Here is a 1438-nt window from a genome sequence, read left to right as displayed (position 1 = left end):
CAGCAACAGCCATAGCTTCACAGAGGCCTAGAACAACGCTACGACCTATAAACGAAGCTATAATTGAGGAAATGGATGAAGAGAGCGAAGAAGAGCCTTCTGATGATGATATAGATGAATTAGGGTGGTAGTAATTGAATTATTGCAATTTTTTGAAGCTTTGATGGGGTCGGCCTAACCCCACTAGTGCCAGTAGGCCATTGGTGCCATTAGGCCACGACTTACGTTAGTGCAAAAGCAATTGCCTTAAATCGTCTTAAGTTATTACGTATGTTGTTATTGTTATCTTCTTCATCTACTATTTGGAGTAGGACTTAATTATTTGGATTAGAGGTCTTCATTCTCTGTATATATTCCGGAAATAGTGCAAAGCAGTCACCTTCATGACTATTAATTTCAAGAAGAATAGCCTAGCGGACCCCAACGTAAGTCGTGGCGTAACGGGACGGATGGCGTAACGGGACGCTTTGTTAGAGCCACCCGCACCCCACCAAAACCAAGGTCACACGATCAAAATTAAAACGTTAATAACTTTTGTAATAATGCTTATAACGCTTAATCCTCTTAGACTATTACTCTTTATATCCCTATTTATTATAGCTAAATTTGCTAGAGTGTATGCTATTTTCGTTAAGTAACGTAAGTCATGGCGTAACCGGCACAATGGCGTAACCGGCATAGTGGGGTTGGAACTACCCCATTAAACTCACCAACCCATTAATTATATTATAAATATGGTACGCAAGAGCAGTTTAAAGGCTCAAGAACGCAATAATCTATTAGCTGAGGCAGTCATTGGAATAAAATCCGGATTATATAAATCTTCCTATGCTGCTGCAAAGGCTTTAGGGCTTCGGACATATACAGTACAGACACGCTTAAATGGAGGGCAGACGTGTAAGGAAGCGCGACAACAACAGCAACTCCTTACAAAAAATCAAGAGCAAACACTTCTAAAGTGGATTAAAGAGCTTACTGCAAGCGGCTACGCTCCTAGCCATCGGATATTACAGGAGGTTGCAGATGAAGTCCGGTCAAATAAGTGTCGCGTTTTTCAGCCTCAACAACAACAACAACAACAACAACCTCAAACTCAACAACCTCAAACTCAACAACCTCAAATACCTAAGTTACCTCTTGGGCAAGAGTGGGTGCCACGATTCATTCAAAGGCATCCTAACTTACGTGTTAAGTTAGGACGTAGAGTTGAGGCACAAAGGATGAATGGGGTAACAAAGCAGGTGTTGAAGGGGTGGTTTGACGCGTATAAAAGCCTTATAACAGAGCTAAAAATCGAAAACTACAACACCTACAATATGGATGAAACTGGATTTTCGATTGGAACTATGCAATCTACACGAATTATAGTCGACTCTACGCTCCGTACGCGATTTCAAGCTCATCCTAGCCGACAGGAATGGGTGTCTGCTGTTGAATG

At 41.6% G+C, this 1438-nt stretch overlaps 1 protein-coding gene across 1 annotated transcript; it reads left to right on the top strand.

The window, feature by feature from the left end:
- Positions 1-1023: 1023 nt before the first annotated feature.
- VE01_10706 (uncharacterized protein) lies at positions 1024-1383 on the top strand (the record flags this gene model as incomplete). Its single annotated transcript, XM_018280098.1, has 2 exons — positions 1024-1147; positions 1198-1383. Coding segments are annotated over 2 exons (310 nt in total), but the record flags the coding sequence as incomplete, so codon positions are not given.
- Between the last annotated feature and the right edge of the window lie 55 nt (positions 1384-1438).

This window comes from Pseudogymnoascus verrucosus, assembly GCF_001662655.1.
Source record: "Pseudogymnoascus verrucosus strain UAMH 10579 unplaced genomic scaffold scaffold_138, whole genome shotgun sequence".
Lineage (NCBI taxonomy): Eukaryota > Fungi > Ascomycota > Leotiomycetes > Thelebolales > Thelebolaceae > Pseudogymnoascus > Pseudogymnoascus verrucosus.
The sequence above is the reverse complement of the archived record's forward strand: the minus strand, read 5'-3'. Positions and strand labels throughout refer to the sequence as shown.